At 44.3% G+C, this 19,016-nt stretch overlaps 1 protein-coding gene across 1 annotated transcript in view; it reads right to left on the reverse strand.

Annotated features, from left to right (window-relative positions):
- The window catches only part of PLEKHA2 (pleckstrin homology domain containing A2), a 48,175-nt gene that overhangs the window by 15,065 nt on the left and 14,094 nt on the right, over positions 1-19,016 (reverse strand). The window contains exon 5 of the mRNA XM_015414210.1: positions 10,287-10,394. Within this exon, the coding sequence (XP_015269696.1) occupies positions 10,287-10,394 (108 nt within the window). The remainder of the gene's footprint in view (positions 1-10,286; positions 10,395-19,016) is intronic.

A 19,016-nucleotide genomic window follows, 5' to 3' on the forward strand; every position in this document is an offset into this window, starting at 1 on the left:
ATAGACAAGTGAGCCAGAGGTAATCCTGAGGCTTTCACAGCTGCCTTTTGGTTGAAGAAATCGAAAAGGTGCAATGGCCAGACGTTTCCCCCCGCTCAACAGAATGAGTAGAAAAGCTCTGGAAGAGAAAGCAGGGTTTTGCTCACTGCATAAATTACATGGACGAGTACCCACTTCGTGTTTTTTTAATAAGTACAGTTCCCTGGCGACAAAGGGGCAGACACACTGTGCCATTGTGTCCCCCATTTCGGGTGGCCCATTCAGTTGGTGCCTCAGGCTCCCTCAGCATGGAGGGTCTGCCACAAAGCATCTCACTGTCCCTGCTAGCCTGAGAATAAGCTGTGGTTTTGCAGCTGAGGGGAAGAGCCAGGGCCAGCACAAAACAGCAACCTGGAAGATTACATTTGTCCCTCCTAAGCACCCATTAAGGTGAGACCCTGACAAGTCCCACGGAGAGATTAGCAGAAGCCAAACTAGAGCTAACAGGGAAGAAAGTTTACAAAATAAGAATGAAAAATGACACTTGGCTGAAGAGGGGGAAAAGAGGAAAAAAGCACCATCTGGGAGCAGGTCATGAGGTAAGTGTTCATGTGGCTTGTTTTGAGGAACTTATTCGGAGATTTATGGAGTGATCTGACTCAAGCTTTAAAAAAATGGGCATGAACAGAACTGGCACTTGCCAGCATCTGAACGTCCTGGACATTTTACAATAAAACAAGATTGAACCTTCTGGGACGAAGAGCCATGCTGGATCAGACCAAAGGGCGACCTAGTCCAGCATTCTGTTTACACGGTGGCCAACCAGCCACCGCTAGGAAGCCCACAAGCAGGAATACTGAAACAGCGTCATCCTGCCAGTGCTCCCCAGCAACTGATTTAAGGAGTTGTACTATCTCTGGCACTGGAGGGAACAGATATCCATCATGTTGAGTGGCCACTGGTAGCCCAGTCTTCCATGAATTTGTCCACTCCACTTTTAAAGCCTTCCAAGTTGGCAGCCATGACTACATCCTGTGGCAGCGAGTTCCACAAATTAACTATATGCTGTGTGAAGAAATGCTCCCTTTCTGTTCAAAGGATACTTGGGGCAGATTACAAAAACAGAAAATCCACCAGTTAAAATCACTGGACTAAAATGAGCTTAGCCTTTACAAGAAACTCTTCTCTGAGAAACCCTGTCTCCAAAAATCTGATGAGAGACTACCTAACATACGACATTTTTTGTGCTGGAGCCCCACTTATAGAGTACACTTCCTGACAGACACTGACCTGGTGCTAGCTATCGTTATTTTTTAGACAGGCAAAGGCTATTTCTATTTGCCTTGGCTTTCAATGGCAACTGGCAGCGATACACCAGTGTAGTGGTTAAGTGCGTGGACTCTAATCTGGGAGAACCGGGTTTGATTCCCCACTCCTCCACTTGCAGCTGCAGGATGACCTTGGGCAAGCCACAGTTCTGTCAGAGCTGTTCTCTCAAGGACAATTCTGAAAAGAGCTCTCTCAGCCCCCACCTACCTCACAGGGTGTCTATTGTGGGGAGGGGAAGGGAAAGGAGTTTGTAAGCCACTCTGAGACTCCAAGTGAAGGGTGGGGTATAAATCCAACGTCGTCTTCTTCTTCGGTTGTTGTTTCATTGTTCTAACTGCTCCTTTGTATCACTGAGGCAGCATCAGCTTTTTAAAAACTGTTCTTACTTTTCATGGATCTTATCATTGGGACCCTGCACACAGTTAAAAGGAGTTCCCACGTGGGAACTCACTCTCTTAAATTGGCAGTATGTTTCCGGGGCCAAAACCTTTGGCCCTGGGTCTTGCCCTCTGGAGCAACAGAAGAGAACAAGTCTTTCCTCTCTACCATATAACAAATCTTCAGGTATTTGAAGAGCATAATCTTGTCCCCTTCTCAGGCTTCTCTGCTCTAGGCTAAGCATAACCCAGTTCCTTCAACCTTTCCTCGTAGGGCTTGTTTTTCCCTGCCAATCATTTTCTGCAAAGTGGAGCGTGCTGTCAAGAGGTCGAGCAATTCGGTGATAACGAATGTTAATATAGAGCCAAATCATTTAATTAAACATGGAGGGCCCAAGCCACTAATTAAGACAGACTCTCATAAAATGTGCATTTGGTAACAGAGGTCATAAAACCGAGGGAAGACTTCCTCTGCAGTCAATGCACTCTGCTCCTAGCATACTGTTGGCACAACTTGCTTTGTTCCCTAGCCTGCCCCATCCCGAGGGCTCAGGGTGGATTAGAGCCTGAGCATAATAAATTCAGTAATTAAGATGCTGGGATATAGTACTAAGAGATAATTTCTTTGTTCAGCAAAAGCATCTGGTACAGTCTTCCTGGGACGAACCACATCAGAAGGGGGGAGGGATGCTCACATGTTTGTTTCTGCATATTAAAAGGAGAAGGGGGGAGGGATGCTCACATGTTTGAGTGTTTCTGCATATTAAAATGAAAGAGGGACTTCCTGCCTGACATAATAGCTGTCCAAGGACAGGAAGTTTGACCCAGGGGGAGCATTTGAGTATTCTGCACTTATTATATATGCATTTTTGCACACACTTGTAAAATGCTATAGATCTACTATTAGGGAAAGTCTTTTTGTTGTTCAGTCGCACAGTCGAGTCCGACTCTTCGCGACCCCATGGACCAGATCACGCCAGGCCTTCCTGTCTTCCGCCGTCCTCTGAAGTTTGCTCAATTTCATGTTCGTTGCATCTATGACACTGTCTAACCATCTCATCCTTTGCCATCCCCGTCTTCTTTGACCTTCAATCTTTCCCAGCATCAGGGTCTTCTCCAGTGAGTGCTCCCTTCTCATTTGGTGGCCAAAGTATTTGAGCTTCAGTTTCATTATCTGGCCTTCCAAGGAACAGTCAGGGTTGATTTCTTTTAGGACTGACTGATTTGATTTTCTTTGATCTACCCATAAATAAACAAAGTGGTACAGCTCAAGCTGCCTGGATCCTTTAACTGAAGAGGCTGGCACTTAGCATACAAACACATGACATACCATTGAGCTATGGATCCCTTCTATGATGGGCAAAAGAACGTCTGCTGGGTTGGCACAAACACTGTTTGGGGGAAAAGTCGCTTTGGATGGCACCATGGCTGATTCATACTTATTCACATATAAGTAATAATTCTATAACTGGAAAAATGCCAGTCTGGCAACATTTATGATCTGGGCCTCCATTGATAAGGAGGCATCTGGAACCACACCAAGTCTCCTGACTGTTGGCACTGGTATTAGGGACACCCCAAACCTGAATCCCCCAACCCAACCATAGAACCTCCATCTTAGCAGCATTCAGTCTCCGCCAGCTCAGTTTCAGCCATCCCACTATGGCCTCCAGCCCCTCAGCCAGGTTCGGAGGGGCAATTTCCATCCATCCGGCCATCAACAAATAAAGATGGGTGTCATCAGCACACTGGTGACACCTCAGCCCAAACTCCGCACCAGTTGGGCAAGGGGGCGCATGTCTGAGTATTGCTTGGAAAAAAAATGAAGGGAAATGCAGTAAACACATTTCACCCTCACAACCAACCTTGTGAGGTAGGTTAGGTTAGACAGTCCGACTGGCACAAGGTCACCTAGTGAACTCTGTGGCAGAGCAGTGACCTGAACCTAGGCATCCTCAGTGCTAACCCTATACTCTAAGCACCACACTGGCTTTCTCTAAACACACATTTTTTTGTTTTAGATGATATGAAATCTCTGATCTGCGATGACTACTTCACACATGCACATCATCACTTGATGACACAGTCCCATCAAGTAACATACCAGTAAAGGTTTCTAGGCCTACACAATTTGGGTTCCACCAAGCCAAATGGAGCCCACCAATGATGTGCAGCAGCCTGCCAGTTGCACGACAACCTCCTGTCTCAGGCAAGTGACAAAAACCTATTGCTTAGAGACACTGGGGGGGGGGAGGGTACTGCCACGCTCTGACCTCACAAGTTGCACAGGCCTCAGTGAAGCCATGCTCTCACTTCTCAGGTCTCCTTCCAAACATTCGTAAACTTGCATCACAGGATAAACAGCCCTGCTTTTTTGTAAAGTGCACCACGAAAAGAGGACAGCAGCACACTTTCCCCCGTTGAGTTAATGAGACACGACAGACTAGCTGTGTTGGCAGCAAGGCCACACCAGCTGTGCCCTGGATTTTGTCATGCCCAAGGGCTGGGCAGAGCAGGGTTATTATCGTGGTGTCATTTATTTTAGTTTTTACATTAGCCTATGCTAAATTATAACCAGGGTTCCATACATTCTGCACTCAAAAAACAGAAGGAATGCACACAATAACCTCTAGAGGCATGGCTAAGGAGGAAATCCCCAGCACAAATCTTGAGTCAGCCCTGGGGAAGCCACCCTCTCTTAGCTTCCACAGATGGCACACATACCACTTGGCAATAATTATACGGATGCACTTTACAGGGCTGTTGTAAGGACTGAGACTGTGCACTTCCAACACTCCAAAAGCACTATATAGGTAAAGGTAAAGGTTCCCTTGCTCGAAAGCCAGTCGAATCCGACTCTAGGGTTGCAGTGCTCATCTCCGTTTCAAAGCCGAAGAGCCAGCGCTGTCCAAAGACGTTTCCATGGTCATGTGGCCGGCATGACTAAACACCAAGGCGCACGGAACGCTGGTACCTTCCCACCGAAGTGGTCCCTATTTATCTACTTGCAATTTCTTGCTTTCGAACTGCTAGGTTGGCAGGAGCTGGAACTAGAGACAGGAGCTCACCCTGTCTTGCGGCCCCCGGGTCTTGAACCGCTGAACTACTGACCTTCCACAGCCTGCAGGTCAGCGTCTTAACCACTTGAGCCACCGCAGCTCAAAAAGCACTATATACATTCTAATTATTATTAATGAATTATGCACATATTGACTCCATTACACTGCCTCTCCCTTTCCTCACATTTATTATCTCCTGAATATTTATACCAAGATCTTTGGGCCAGGGACCTGCCTTTTTTGTACTAGCATTACTACATAGGGGACTGCTTTCTCCTCTACAATCCTCCCTTATCCTGATGTGGAATGCATTGTATCTATTCTATCTGCTTCAGTGTGCCAGAACCAGGTGCCCACATTGTCAGAGTTTAGATTAATGGCAACCAAGGGACAGGGCCTTCTCACTGTAAAACACTCTGCAGGGATATTTGGTCCCTCTGCTTTGAAAGCTTTCAGACACCAGGTGAAGACAACAGCATTCGCCCATGTTTCTACCACATTTTGCGGCTGCCTTTACTGTTTTTATTATTGGGTTTTTTATATGTTAATTGATGGCTTTTGTTGTTGGCTGCTTTGGGAGTTCCTGCAGTATGCATTTGGGGGTTCCATGCAGCATGTAGTGATTGTGCTTTGAAAAGAGTCAATAAGGACATTTGCTCATTCTGCAGAATCTATTCAGTTTTTGCTAGCTAAATAGCTATGCACTGAAGTGCCCACCCTCTGGGAGCTGGAAGTCTTGCTCAATCTCCTTCTGAGCTTACACATGGCACTGTCATATGAATGTAAAACATGCAACTTTGCCTGGGTATCTCAAAAAAGGAGTCTATGGATGCTGATTTCTGTACTAAGTAAGCAAAAGGCTCAGAAAATCGCTGCCATTCAGGCACCCCAGCAGCAGCGTGGATACTGTTTTTCCACAGTCTCTTCCCACAACATTCTTGTAGCATGTAAAGGCTTCCCACCTTGGGGCAGGGTCAGTTGTGCAGTTCTTACCGTGGAAACATCTCTCCCAATCCCAGCTCAGCAAGCATTGCACATTAAAGATATGTGTGACTGGCCCCACCCACACAATGGGCAGGCTTTTAAATGTTATGGCAGCACTGTGGGAAGAAGCCCACAGAACACCTGTCTTCAGCACCACTGCTACCTTATCTCATGGGCACATTCCCCTTCAGAACCCGTTAGCAGAGAGATGCAAAGGAAGGCGATTAATCAATTAGCAATTAAACAGGCAGTGCTCGACTGAGTGAAGCAATAGCCCCAATGACAGATTTGACAGCGGAATACCTCTACAGCGAGATGGATGTGGTCTATAGGTCCTATTCCTCATACATCAAGAAAAATAATCTGCCTGGGGAAATAGTAGTCAGATTCTCGAAGAGACATGTGAGAGACTCTATTCTGAAAGCAACTACGGTAACCCCCTTGAAAATTGGGGACAACAACATCAGGATTTTAAAATATATTCCATTTGACATAAAACAGAAGAGAAAGAATTATAAAGAACTAATCCTACTTTTACAGTTACAGATGGTTAATCCCAGAAGGTGTCATTTTCAAACTTCACGACAAAAAATAAAAGATTGACTCTGTTCTTAAGGCATGGGATTTTCTGCAAACACAGCTCGGGGAACCAGCTGAGGACGAGAAGGAAGAAGAAAGCAAATCTGATGGCAAGTTAAGCTCGGGGTCTTTGGACGAGGACTCACCCTCTGAAAAGGGGGAGGCTGCCCCCAAAGGTTCATATAAATTGGGGATTAGAAAAGAGAAGACTAAATAGTGGCTGAAGGACTCTGATTTGTGCCTGAAAACTCTGAAATGATTTTGGGATGCTCGGGGGGTTTCTTTAAGCAGTTAAATGAATAGTTAAAAGATAATTAACCTAGCATAACCGACTATGTTCATTGTTTTAATAGCTTTTTAAAAGTAACATTGAGTCAAGCTGATGATCTCCTACTCTTGGGTTTTTTAGTTATTAGTGGGTCTTTTTTCTTTCTCCTTAGATGTAGTTCCCCTTCCCATATTTTCGGTTGTAGTTTGTAGTTTGTAAAAAATCAATTAAAAATTCCCCTTAGGGGGATCCAAAAAAACAACAAAAAAAAACAAATGGCAGTGCTAGTGCCCCGTGATATTGGGCAGTCCCTGTTTTAGGCACAATCTGCAAGAGCATTCTGGCACATCTCAAATGAGGTTGCTGGGTTCACATTGGCTGGTTGACTGCAGGGATTGCTACATGCTTGCTTACCCCATTTTTTTAAAGCTTCGCAAGGGCACAGTGCCCCAACATCTTTGCTTCTAACAATAAATTATCACTAGGTGCAAAGAAACCTTTGCTTGCAAGCCAGTCTCACTGCTGTCTTCCTATACACACCCCTCCAGCAGCTGGGCTTAGCTCTGCAAACTAAGCCATGATTTCACTGAACATTTAGAACCACGGTAAAGACAATAAGCCAAGGGCCTACAACCTATGGCCCCAGAGACAAATCTGGTGCTTTAAAAATCTTTAAGGTATATTAGAGGAATAGGTAGGATACTGAGATAACTGGTATATGAAAGGAATGGCAGGCAAAGATTTTTATGGGCTTTTAAAAGATGCTTCAAAGAAAGGGGAATGATAGGAGGTAAGTAGTTGCCAGCAATCCAAGTGCTAACCATGTGCAGATTTATGCCAGTGTATTAAAACAATCGCATTGGGCCCTCCTGTGTATATTTATTATTCTGAGACTTACTGAATAATAATCAACATGTCAGTTATCAGTAATGTTAAACCATATTAGTTTCAGTTATGCAAATTAGTTTTTTTAACTTGCTCTTTGCTGATCTCCTACTCTGAATTTTGAAATACGGTAGTTTGGTTGTTTAATAATAAAAGGTTGCTCACCTCTGCAGTCAGCCACAGTGAGGCATTGTCTGCGCAAAACATCGGAAAATGATGCATCTTTGTTTAGGAGGATCAGATCCACACAACCCTTTTAATGAAGGCAGATAACTTCTCCAGGACCACCTCACTCAAGCCATCATCTTTGCCCTGTTCTATCTTGTTTCAGGAAAGAAGGGCCAGCTCCTGTCTAAAGGTCCAGAAACTCTAAGTAATACTCAATTTGACTTCCATGGACTCATTCCTTAGCATGGCCTTCTAAATTAATCTCTTGTTTTATTAATATAATGATGCTGTTAATGCAGTGACTACATTCCTCCTCTGTTCTTGGCCTTTTAAGTTGTGTGTTCTGTTTAGTGCTAGAAAGGCATTTGATCAAATATTGTTTTTGTATTTTCAATCAGGATGCCATTTTCCCTTCTGTCCTGAAGATTCCAGGTGAAACTTTATACCAGATCTATCCAGCACCACCTTATCTATTCTAGTCTGCAGGGCATTCTGCATAGTTTGCAAACAAAAAGACCCAGCCTTAAGATCAAAGCCTGAAACATCTTTTCTGCCACCCACCCCCTTATTTAAACACTGAGCCCAATTAACTGTTTCAAAGAACTAATTTGCATTGCAGAACTTTGATTGCCGCCAACAAAACCCTTGTTTTGTTTGGCCTTTCTCTCCCCTTCCCACCCCCACATATTGATTTGAGACCAATTTTTCTTTTCCATCTTGTTTCATGGTCTGTGCAAAGTTTTCTCTCATTACCACAACAAAGAAGGCCTAGCAGAGTAAGCAGAACAAGTCTCATCACACTTTCTAGATAAAAAAAATAGCCATGCCAGAGAGAAGCCAAGCCTCACAATGATGAATCAGCACGCCTTTAGCCACAAAAAGGATCTTGCAGAATTAGCATTCTGCCAAAGTCAGAGCTTTGCCCACATCTGCATTCCCTACAAATGGGTCTGACTGTCCCAATAACTTAAGACCCTTGGGATAATGATGCTTTGTTAATGCAGTGACTACATTCCTCCTCTGTTCTTGGCCTTTAAAGTTGTGTGTTCTGTTTAGTGATAGAAAGGCATTTCTAATCCGGGAAAGACATTTTAATTTAAGCCTCTTGCCCTATCATTGCAGCCAGAACCTGTCCTTAAATCAATCTATTGCTCACCCAGAAATACCCCCATCTTGTGAGCTACAAGATAACACTATTACTTTTCCTCTTTGAATTATTTGCTTCCTTGAAGCCTGGACACTAGAAACTGGACCAGGATATGTAGGTAACTTTACCCCTGCTTTACCTTCTCACACTAGCTTTTTGGCCTCCTGTCTCCCTGTTTGAGCAGAGAATGTTTTTCGGTGTGCAAGTGTTTGAAATATTTCACTTGTAGTGAGAGCTTGCTGCTAGTGCTGGGGTGCTTGATATTACTTTGACTGCTTGCTAATTCTCCAGCCCACATCTTTTTATTGTTCTCCTCAACTTTTTTTTTTGGTTATCCATTCAGATTCTCAGTATTATACACAGGCTTGTAAAGGTACTGCTAGGATTTTGTCAAAGATTCCTTACAGCCATTTGAATGGGTCACTACCCAGACTGGGGGTATTTCATTAAACTGCATACAGAAGAGAATTAGAGCTGGATTTAGGGATAAATTAGGTAAATGACAGTTTAGGAACTCATTATATGAGGAGCCTCTAAAGAAAAAAGTTGCATCACTTCTAGAATAAACCAAAAGCTGCTGCCCACCCAAGCTCAAACTAACTGCACCACCTATTTAATATTTCCAGTGCCCTTTATTTGAGAATAATAATTTTTTATCATATGAGGCCTCTTAAATTATACCCCGCCCTCCCCAGTGGGCTCAGGGCGGCTCACAGAGGCAAGTGGATTTAGGGATAAATTAGGTAAATGACAGTTTAGGAACTCATTATATGAGGAGCCTCTAAAGAAAAAAGTTGCATCACTTCTAGAATAAACCAAAAGCTGCTGCCCACCCAAGCTCAAACTAACTGCACCACCTATTTAATATTTCCAGTGCCCTTTACATGAGAATAATAATTTTTTATCATATGAGGCCTCTTAAACAGACAAAGTTTAGGACCCACTTATGTAATAACCCAACCCTAACCTAAACCAACAGTGTCTTTAGCATGTGAGAGTGAGAAGTGGTGAAAGGACGGTTTCCTTCCTTATGTTCAATTTATTGTGTGTGAAATCAGGCTCCAATTAGAAAAATGGACTGCATTCACATTGACACATCTGTTCACACTGACGCATCTAAAAACACATGATAACAATACAGCTTTTGTTTCTGGGGACCAACAAACCTGCTGGCAATCTGTCTGAGGTTTCAGAGGGGCTACTATGAATCCTTCATGCAAAAGCACCGTTTCCTATGCAGACTTGCACTAGAAATGCACAGTCACAGAGAACACGAAGCTGCTTTATACTAAGCAGGAATATTGATCCATTGGTCCCAATATTATCTACTCTGACAGACAGCAACTGTCTAAGAGATTTTTTCCAGCACTGCCACCACAGATCTTTTCAACTGCAGATGTTGGCAACTGAATCCAGGCTCTTCCACAGATGTTTTGCCACTAAGCTATGGCCGTCCCCCCATGCCCTCCTCTACAGCAAGAGATCTAGTTGAATACTTATTCTTTTCTCACCTGATTGACAGAGATGGGTGTCTGCACAACCACCCCTCCGATGATCTCAGTCTTGTAGGGGGGCTTTGCAACATCTGTGGTTGGAGACAAATTCCCAGTCTTTGGTACCTATGAAATAAAAGGGAGACATTAATGCCCATAACCAACCCACTTCCTTCTGAGAATCCGCTAGCTGCCAGACAAGGCATCCTCCAGTACTGTACACACTTTCTCAGACCTTCAGTCATTCATTAGCATGTTCCAAAGTTAAGTACTGAGTCAAACTACCTTGTTGTCATCCTGTAAAGTTTCTGGGATATGAATGACAGCTGGAATTTTTAAATGGAACCTGTAAGACATCATTCCGGTTCCTAGGAGAATGCTGAAAGTTACACAGTGTATTTATTTGCCAAACCTTTTTGTTTAGTACAAAATCTAATAATATTGCTAGTGTATAATGACAAAGTTGACTAGCTGGACATGTAGGTCCCTCACTACACCACAAACCTCAAACCTTTTGGCATCTAAAAGGTAAAAATGGATGTTCTTGATAATATGGAGTCCTGACCTGGATATCCCAGCTAGCCAGATCTCATATGATCTCAGAAGCTAAGCAAAGTCATCACTGGTTAGTATTTGGATAGGAGACCACTAAGGAAGTCTAGGGTTGCTATGCAGAGGCAGGAAATGGCAAACCATCTCTGAATGTCTCCCCAGGGGCAAAACAAAAACAAAAATATTATATGGAAATGTACATTGTTAAGCTTCCAAAACTCCTTTACAAGACATGTGCATCCTGCAATTGCATGGTGCAAGTTCTGAATATGGTAACAGGTATCAAATTAATTATATTGAAGAAAGATCCAGGTGGGCAGCCGTGTTTTTGTTTTTTTAAACTGCTCCCTAATAGTGAGACATCACTAGAAGACATCCCTGTGCCTTGATATCCCCTTGCTATGTTTATTTTTTATGGACATTTGATTTTTTTAAATGGGATTTGGAAGCAATTGTTAACCCTTTCAATTCTGGTGTGACCTGTTGCAGAGTGGTTCCACTGGCCCCCTTCATTGTTCTCGGCCTGCTAAGACATTTACATGACTAAACATTAAGGCGACTGATCAGATGGGTGAGCAACTGATTTTTCTCCATTTGCCCACCATTTGTCAACACCAATTTTTTAAAAAACCAGTTTGCAGCCTCAAGTGTCCAAATACTGGGGTGCATCTTTGAGTGGAGGGCATTTTTCCCACAGGGACAATATACATGCAGCAACAACAACTGAAGAAGAAAAAAATCCTTATTTTTTTTAAAAAAGTAATGTCTGTAAGAAAATAAAGTGGTGCAGCAACTGGAAGAATTGCTGATCCCCAGCACTCAACGCTATTCCCCTGCTAGCAGATCAATAGTTAAAAAAACAAAAAATAAGCCACACGTGCAGAAAACCCAAGAGAAACAAATGGAACATCCAAATGTCCCTTGGTATTTTTATCTCTCTAGGTTACAGTTTTAACCTTTAAAGCCTCACATACCAATTTAAAATGTTAGTATTTTAATGTGTAAGCCATTTAAGAACTTCTAGGCTGAAAGAGCGGCTTAGAAATACAGTAAATATCCATGTTTCCTTGATATTGTGATCTGCTAGGCTGGAAGCAGACCTGATTTTCCCCCCACAGCTGGAAGTAGTTTCAAAGAGGCATCACTCCTTGTGAAACACACCCAGCCTGTTGTAGTAGTTAGAACACACACTAGGTTGGGATCTGGGATAGCCAGATGCAAATCCCAACTCTGCCAGGGAAGCTTCAAACCTAGGGTGCCAGCCTCCAGGTGGGGGCTGGAGATATCCTGCTTTTACAACTGATCTCCAGCTGACAGAGATCAGCTTCCCTGGAGAAAATGGCTGCTTTGAAGGGTGGACTCTGTGGCATTATACCCTGCTGAGGCCCCTCCCCTCCCCAAACCCCGCCCTCTCCCGGATCCACCCCCAAAGTCTCCTGGTATTTTCCAACCCAGACCTGGCAACCCTATTGAAGCCAGCCATGCATACTCAGCCTAACCTATTTCACAGGATTGTTGAGAGGATAAAATAGATGAAGGGAGAACAATGTTGTAAGTGGCTTTGGGTCACCATTATGGGAGAAAAGTGGGGTATAAATTATATAAATAAGAAATTCAGTTTGGAGATTGTGCAGGAATAGGGTTGCCAAATTTTTTCAACTCACGGTTACCCGCCCCCCGGGCACATTTGGTAACCCTATGCAGGAACCCCCCTCCCCTGAGTTTTCAATCTGAGTTTTTAAAGTATTCCTGATTCCACCCCCCCTCACTGGAAGGGCAGGAAGCTAGGTCAATTACCAGCCATACTTATGCAAATAACTAAGGTATTTGGTGTTAGGAATCTCCTGGAGATTGCCCAGAATGCCTTCCAGGAGGACTCCCAGGATGCACCTGGGTGTCCCAGGGTCCACCTGTGTGACCTGGGAGGACTAGGTCAAAAGGGGTGGAGAGAGTGATGTAAGATGGGTAGAATCAGAGGTTTAATAAAAGTGCTTGCTCCCGGGGGAAGGGTCTCTTGGTGCTGGTCCTTGGAAAAGGACAGACTGCTGAGCTCTGTTCTGCAGGCCAGGAGCCATCTTGGCCACGTTGCCTGGTCTGCTGGCTACAGGGAGCCTGAGGTAATGGGACATCCTTAGAACCTTGTATAACTAAGTTTTTTAATAAATCCTTTTTAATATTGGTTGTGACCCCTGAATTCTCTGTACTACATAGTCCTCCAAATGTTTTTGGACACACTACAGAAGAGGAAGCACAGTGTGCAAGTGGCCAACACTCCAGGGGACCCCCAAAGACCCATTTGGTCCCTGTAGTAGCCAGGTGCTGAGTAGCAGGAGACCTTGAGGCCTGGCCTCAGAACTGGGAAGGGGGATTTGAGAGTCCTGTTCCTCTCATTCAGGACCCCTAAACTGAGCAGGTGGTGGCAATGCACCCTAGTGGCAGGAAGTGGAATAGCATCCTCCAGGAATACGAGGGGGCATGAAGAAGGCAAGTTGATCCAACCTGAATTTGCTACAAGATTGTAAAGATGAGTTTTTACTGTTCAGCGGGAGAAATGCAAGAGGGATCCGTAGTCTGAACCAATGTTCCCTCTAAGCTGTGGAGTCCTGTGAGCAAAAATTCTACTCTGTGAGCCACTGGCATTAAAGCTGTGAGCCAGAAATTTGGCTACTGGGTAAATTAGTTTGCTCTGGAGCCCTCCTTCCTGAGCTAATACAAAAATGTGTGAGCCAGAGGCTAAAAAACTGTGAGCTGGCTCACACTAACTCAGCTTAGAGGGAACACTGGTCTGAACTCATCTGGTTCAACTTGAATGTTGTACAGGGAAGGCTTTACCCCTTATGCTCCACCCAGAGAGGTACATCTGTAGATACCAAGAGCTGCCAGACATCTCTATGGGATTAGCACCCAAAGGGCCATACAGGCAAGGAGGGATATAAATCAAAAATAATAAATAAATAAATAAAATAAGTCAGAGCAGGTCTGTTCCATCACAGAGGTAGAAAAAGCTAGGTGTCCTGGAGTCCATGCTAAATCTGCTGCAAGCAGGGCAAACACTCGACTCTGACTGCAGCTACTACTTTTGCAACAGACCTTTCACAGCCACAGAAAGTTTGTCTCTACCCATCTGGTAAATCAGGAAGTAGCGCCAACATGCCAGAGATTTTATTCCAACGAATGCAACTCTTTTCTGTACGCTTTGTTAATAAACCTAACTTAATAGTAAATTAAATATGTGTGTTCTGATGGGGGGGGGGAGTTCCTACCTAATTTTAACTCTTTTTGTATTAATGCCATGATCCTTGTCAACAAATTACGAAAGGGAAGAGGATGGCTAAGGACTGGAAGCTAAGCTAGCACGACGCTACCCCAGCAGAGGGTAGGAGGCACCAATCTCTAGAGTGCTTTAGGGTGGATTCAGCCCCACCAGTGAAGCTAGAGCCACCAGACACCCATCAAATTTGGGGGGGCTGGGTGGTAAGGACTCTCCTCCAGGACCTCGGCAATATCACCCTCAAAATGTCAACAGCTGCTCCTATAAAGTAGGTATTCTTCTCGTTCTTGCAATATTTGGCTAGTATTAAGTATTCTTTTGAACTATGGTGCTGGAGAAGACTCTTGAGAGTCCCTTGGACTGCAAGGAGATCAAATCAGTCAATCCTAAAAGAAATCAACCCTGACTGTTCCCTGGAAGGCCAGATAATGAAACTGAAGCTCAAATACTTTGGCCACCAAATGAGAAGGGAGCACTCACTGGAGAAGACCCTGATGCTGGGAAAGACTGAAGGTCAAAGAAGACGGGGACGGCAAAGGATGAGATGGTTAGACAGTGTCATAGATGCAATGAACATGAAGTTGAGCAAACTTCAGAGGACGGCAGAAGACCAGAAGGCCTGGGGTGATGTGGTCCATGGAGTCGCGAAGAGTCGGACTCGACTGTGCGACTGAACAACAACAACAAAGTACTGCACTCTTAATTGTAAAGATAAGTCACTGGGTGACCAAGATCAAGATAATTTATACCATAGTATTCCCCATTACTATGTACAGGTGTGAAAGTTGGACAGTGAAGAAAGCTGACAGGAAGACAGTTGATTCATTTGAAACACAGTGTTGGAGGAGATTTTTATGTATACTTCAGACAGCCAAAAAGACAAATCAGTGGGTTTTCTGATCAAATCTCCCTAAAACCTAAAGTGACTAAACGGAGGCGATCATAATTGGTCACATTACGGTAAGACAAGAATCACTGGAAAAGACAGTAATGCCAGGAAAAGTTGAAGGCAACAGGAAAACAGGAAGATCCAAGATGAGATGGATTGACTCAATCAAGGAAGCCACAGCCCTCAGTTTGCAAGACGTGAGCAAGGCTGTTAACAATAGGACACTGATTCACAGGGTTACCATAGGTGGAAGGGACTTGGCGGCACTTAACGTATTTCCTCCTTGGAGACTAGAACTCTTGATTTTCCAGCACAACATACTGCAGTGACAAGTTTCTCTGGAGAGGCTGCAATATGAAGTCATTTGCCCACCCCCTGCAGCGATGCTGGTACTCTCTAATGACATTTACTATACCGGGTGTTGCCTTCTAAGTGCTTGCCCAGCATAAGGGCTCAAAGATGCTCAGGCATCCTCCCACAAGTTGCCATAACATCATCACCGCCACCTGTGTGGCCCTTTGGGTGCTAATCCCACAGAGATGTCTGGCAGCTCTTGGTATCCACAGATGTATCTCTCTGGGTGGAGCATAATGGGTAAGGCCTTCCCAGTACAACATTCAGGTTGAACCAGAGGAACATTGGTTCAGACTACGGATCCCTCTTGCATTTCTCCCGCTGAACAGTAAAAACTCATCTTTACAATCTTGTAGCGAATTCAGGTTGGATCTACTTGCTTCTATCCCAAAGGTAAAGGTAAGCTGTGGGCTGGGCTGGTAAAACTTGCTAAGGCATTAGTAAGCTTTTAATAGGCTAACACCCAACTGGCCTAAATCCTTGCTGGCTGCTATGACGCAGCATTCACAGTTCTGGTCTCAAACCACATCGGGAATGATGAAGGCAGCAAAATGCTGAGCCCAGCAAATGCATGAAGAATTGCTGTCTGTCTATGCTCACAGTTGTAGCCTGGGAGAAAGATGACTTGCAAGCCCACAAAGCTTGCTAAAAATTAACTCACTAGTCACTGAGGAGCTTGAGATTTCCAAGGCAACAACTGGAAATGAGGGCTGAGTGATAAAGACTTACTCTGCAGCCTCTGTAAGAAGGGGAGCATGACAATCTATCTTGTTTGAAAATGAGTGAGAAGTCAACTCTTAAAGGTGCTTAAGCACAGTGATACTAAATAGCAATTCAATGGCTTTTATTGGTTTCTGCACCAACTGATAACTGGACATGTGTCCCTTTATAAATGTTTACGTAAGCCATTATCCAGGATGGGTGATCAGCTTTAACAGTTTCAAGCAATCAGAACGATACATGATGGCTGTAATTATCGCTTGAACAACATCACCCCATGAATAAGCTTCATCAAGCGATTGTGTAAAAAGATGTCCCAATGGTTTTTTCTCTGCTATTAGTAAGAACATGGTAGATTAAAGGCTTTTGCTAGTTGGAATAACTGTTTGAGAGGACAGGCAGGTCTTCCAAATGTTACGGATCCTTAATTGTCAGCATTTTAGGGTATTTTCTTACATGATGGGCTTGCTATGGCCAATTCCTAGCTCCTTACTGAACATACATGCACAATACAAGGGTTTGCAAATACCAAGTTTGTCGCACCCCATTCATATTCCACAGTTATCCATAAAACATCTTAGGTGAAACCTTGAAAGAAACATTATGCCTTTGGAGGCCCTGTTTTGGTTGTCCCCACCACGTGAGGCTAGACAGGTGGCAACCCAAGAAAGGGCTTTCTCAGTCATGGCACCAAAACTTTGGAACTCCCTCCCCAGGGAAATGTGTCTGTCTCCTTTTATCAGTGGGTGATTCTGCATCTGGCATTCGCTCCACATTTTCTCAACTGGGAGGAAAAGGTGCAGCTCAAAACCACATTCGGATACCCCGAGGCAATGCCGTACTGACTGCAAAGACACCCCTGAACGGCAATAAATTATACAGAAGGTACCATAAAACCCGATGATGAAAGAAAGTGAAAGCGGCATGCAGTGTGGAGGGGAATTTCTGTTCCAAGGTGGGTTTGGTAAAACAACGAAGGAAAAAGCCAATGCAGAATCGGCCAGTGTCTTCCGCCAGGAGGTGAAGACTTGTTTGTTTCATTTGGCATCCCCCCAATGACCGTTCCTGGCCTCCTCCCTGGTTCTGGTATTGCTTGTTTATATGTTTTTATTGAATTATTTTATAATTTTAAATGTTGTTTTTTCATTGTTTTAGTGTTTTTACGTGTGCTGCCTTGGAGACCCTGATAGGGTGGAAAGACGTCATAAAAATGTTTTCAATAAAATAACTAAAATAATAATGTGTGAATCGGCTCCACATCAATTCTAAAGGGTCACCTTTCAGATTAAAGTTCTCTCAAGACAAGAGCCCATGGCCAAAATGTCAAGAAAGCCATCGTCTGCAGGGCCAGGGAATCAGGAAACAAGAGTGCAGTAGGACACTACTTCCGGTTTCAGAAACTACACTGTTCTTGTTTGGGGTGAGCTGGGAGGGAGAAAAAGGACAGGACGCCTTTATGCTTGTGTCAAGTCAGCCCCTGAATCCAGGTGAATGTACTTCTCATTAAGCCAACCTCAGATATGGTCATTTTCTCAAGCACATCTGGGACCCATGGAGGACACGAAGACAACATAATGTGTGGCTGGGCCTTCAGACTGAGGAGACCTGGGTCCAGTGAAGCTCAGTGCGTGACCTTGGGCCAGTCTTCATCTATTAGCCTAACCTACACCACGGAGGGACTGCCAGGATAAAATGGAGGAGCATACATGTGGGCTCCTTGAAGGAAGAATGAGATACAAAATTTGAGAGATCTTTTGCATCTTTTATAAATTTTCTTGGCCCAGGATTTGTATGGGGGAGGGGAGAGAGACACCAAGCAAAATAATCCATTAATTTACAAACACAAACTGAAGTATGTCTGTGTTTCACAGGAACTTGACAGACAGTAACATGTTGCTTTGGTAACTATGGGCTTTAAGTAGTAATCTTTACAACTCCCTACCCTCAAAGACATCTTTGTGTATTGATTTGTCTGTAGAGAAACCTTCTACGTATCTGCCAGAGACCTTCTGAAGATTGCAAACAATTCTGTGAAACATTTCTGCTGTACTCTTCTTCTTTCAAGAAGCCATTGCTGGCCTTCCCACTAGAAAACAGATTCCAAGAAAACTCAGGGTTTCCTCAGAGCGCAGGTGGGGGGAAAAAACTGGAGAATTACAGCTGCATCTTGGTAATGGAACCAGTGAAAGCCAAGCCCTGAGACACAGCTGCTGAGGCAGCTGAGGCAGGAGGAAGGTGTGCTTTGATCTCTCAAAGGTCTGTGTTTGTAGTGGCACAACCCTTTCTGAACACCACAGAGCAGCCGGAACACACAGCAGGGTTCCCTTCCCCACAGGTTCCATTTGATGTGGCAACAGCCTGACAGCCACTGAGGTGGAAGGAAACCCATCCATCTAAGCTGGCCGCTATACCAAGGTTTGGCCTGAGATGCTTCAGATCTCGCAAGTATTTTTCCCAATAAGAGAATGAAATGTCTGTAGCTCTTTGCGGGAGCTTAATACATGCCCAGAGCTAGACCTAGGCGGTCACCCCGAAGTCAGAGTATATGTGGACTGTGAACAGGAACCCCCCCACGCCTATGATTTTAGAGGGGCAAGCTTATTTGTATTTCACACATTCATGCACAATCTGTGGGAAAGCAGCAGTTTACATGACACAGAGCAGTTTTCAACCCTTCCAGAGCCAGGACTCACTAAGAGGGAAGAACGTGACAGGAAGTCATGTGATATCAGGGCTGTATGACAGGAAGAAAGAGCCAGTGTTACGACCTCACCAGTGTCAAGGACAGGAAGCATGGGCAGTAGGCCAAAAGAGCCAGGGATGTGAAACATGTCTAGCATCAGGAAGGGTAACACCATGAGGAACAAGCCAAGGGCCACAGACTTGGAGGAATCTGCTGTACTACTGAGTGACCTCGCTTGACTGTCCTGCTGCTCTTCTCAGCATGCAGAGAGAGACAGGG

Source organism: Gekko japonicus, unplaced genomic scaffold (genome assembly GCF_001447785.1).
Source record: "Gekko japonicus isolate JY-2015 unplaced genomic scaffold, Gekko_japonicus_V1.1 scaffold9, whole genome shotgun sequence".
Lineage (NCBI taxonomy): Eukaryota > Metazoa > Chordata > Lepidosauria > Squamata > Gekkonidae > Gekko > Gekko japonicus.